The sequence below is a fragment of the Mus caroli genome, chromosome 6, assembly GCF_900094665.2.
Source record: "Mus caroli chromosome 6, CAROLI_EIJ_v1.1, whole genome shotgun sequence".
NCBI classification, from domain to species: Eukaryota; Metazoa; Chordata; class Mammalia; order Rodentia; family Muridae; genus Mus; species Mus caroli.
The window spans coordinates 104220029-104222003 of NC_034575.1; the positions used below are offsets into that span (position 1 = coordinate 104220029).

The window sequence follows — 1975 nt, forward strand, 5'->3', positions numbered from 1 at the left end:
CCTCTCTCCCTTCCTCTCTCCCTCTCTTCTCTCTTTCTTCATGCAGTGGCTAGCCTAGAACTCATTATGTAGACCAGGCTAGCCTCAAACTCATAAAGGTCTGCCTGCCTCAACCTCCCCAGTGCTGGGATTAAATTTATGTGCCACTATGCCCAGCCAACATGTTTGTTATTGCTTCTTTTTTTCTATCTTTAGCTATTTGATGAAGAGAATCCAGTACACAAATCTGGAACCAGATACATGTTTACAACTGAGGGCCACATCATATCTGTGGACAAACGTCTTCGGGAATTGCCTTGGAAGGAATTCTTCTCTGAAGATGGGGAGCGGGACCAAGAGGAAAAGTTTGTACACAGACCTAAGTCTCAGGAGCTCAGAGTCATTAACTCCAGTTCTAATGTGAGTTGCTTTGTCCACTGCAGGTGGGAAAAGAGAAAATATTAACTCCTTCAGTAGTCAAAAGTTCTGACATGAAGTAGGTGGCACACTCAGATTGTAAAATTTGACAAGAGTTCATAAAGGGACCATTTACAAAGTGCCACTAGGATGTAGAGAAATTGGGGAGCAGCAGTATAGGCACATAAGTCTTGGCTGCAGAGGCAGGTAGAGAGTGGTCCAGCATCCTGGAGAGAAGTGAGGCCACCAGCAGGTCCCACTCCTTAGATCTGGATCCAGGGACATCCAGAGAGGAAGCCAGCAGTATCAACACTGAATCCCTTCCCCATCTCTTCATCTGATGTCTCTGGAGTGAGGTTGTAATTGTTTTATTTTGATGTGAGGTTCCACATACTAATGTAACACACTGGCTTTGAACTCTGTGTAGTGGTGGCTAGCTTTGAACCCCTGGTTCTCCTGCCACTAAATCCCTAGATTTACAGATATGTGTCACCATGCCTCACACTCTCCTTGATCTCTTACTGGTGGTCCTCCTTGGCCGTTTCTGGGAGAAGCCAGAGGGCAAGGAAGAATTGCTGTAGTCCATCAAAACACACTTATTCAGGCCAGACCAATGGGAGAGGGTGAAGAGAGGGTCCACAGAGAAGAAAGACTTCAGCTAGACTCCCCACCACGCACCAGTAGCACAGGGGGAGTCACTTTTAAATTATTTTGTCCATTGTATATCGAGATATTGCATGTAGCCTTCATTGGCTTCATATTCACTGTGTAGTTGAGTCAGGCCATTAATTCAGGACATTGGTAGTGTCTGGAGTCGTTTTTGGTACAACTGGAGACTGGAAGTTGTTGCTGGCCCCTTAAGTGGAAAAATCCAGGGATGTTGTTCTGCCAACTACACTGTAATACACAGAATAGCTCTCCAGAACAAAGAGGGATCTGTCTGAAATGTTGCCGGCTATGGGCTCACACTCCCTGGGTTTTTAATTCAAATCTCACATATCTTCTCCCTTTTGTCTTCCCAGTGCAATCGTGTTCCTGATGAGAGGAGATACTCCCTGCCCTTAAAGAGCATCTACATGCGCCAGATCGACCAGATGGTTGGCTTGATTTGACCTGCTCACTTCAATGTGGCCAGAACTTAAACCAAACCCAAGCGTACCAAAATCTCCTCTGAGGTGGAAGCGGTGGAGTCTGTCCATCTGTGATGCTGTCGAAGTTTCTGTCCAGCTCTTACTCACCTCTGGTTGAATCTTGCACTTAGTGCTTTTTAGTGTTTCCCTTCTGTTTAATAAAAGACTCTATTTTTTCTGAAGGATAAACTTAGAAATAGGAAGCTTCGTGGCGAGCTTCTTGCGCTATGCTGATGTTGTTAAGCACAATGGATATTAGCCTCTTTGGATTCTTCTGCCAACTTCACACATAGCACCCCAGTCTCCTTGCTTTACCCCCATTGCTGTGCTGAAGTCTTGCTACCTCTTTGCTAGAGGATCAGGAATGCAATTCCTGTGCAAAGGTCCTGAAGTTCACTTGGCATCACAACTGCAATCAAAGCGTCATCCCTTGTCTCTCTGATGGGATC

General features: G+C 45.6%; 1 protein-coding gene across 1 annotated transcript in view; it reads left to right on the forward strand.

Moving 5' to 3' along the window:
- Positions 1-1719, forward strand: part of Edem1 (ER degradation enhancing alpha-mannosidase like protein 1) — a 26674-nt gene extending 24955 nt beyond the window's left edge. Inside the window, exons 11-12 of the mRNA XM_021165114.2 lie at positions 196-399; positions 1419-1719. Coding sequence (XP_021020773.1) covers positions 196-399; positions 1419-1508 — 294 coding nt within the window. The 3' untranslated portion in view covers positions 1509-1719. The remainder of the gene's footprint in view (positions 1-195; positions 400-1418) is intronic.
- The last annotated feature ends 256 nt before the right edge of the window (positions 1720-1975 follow it).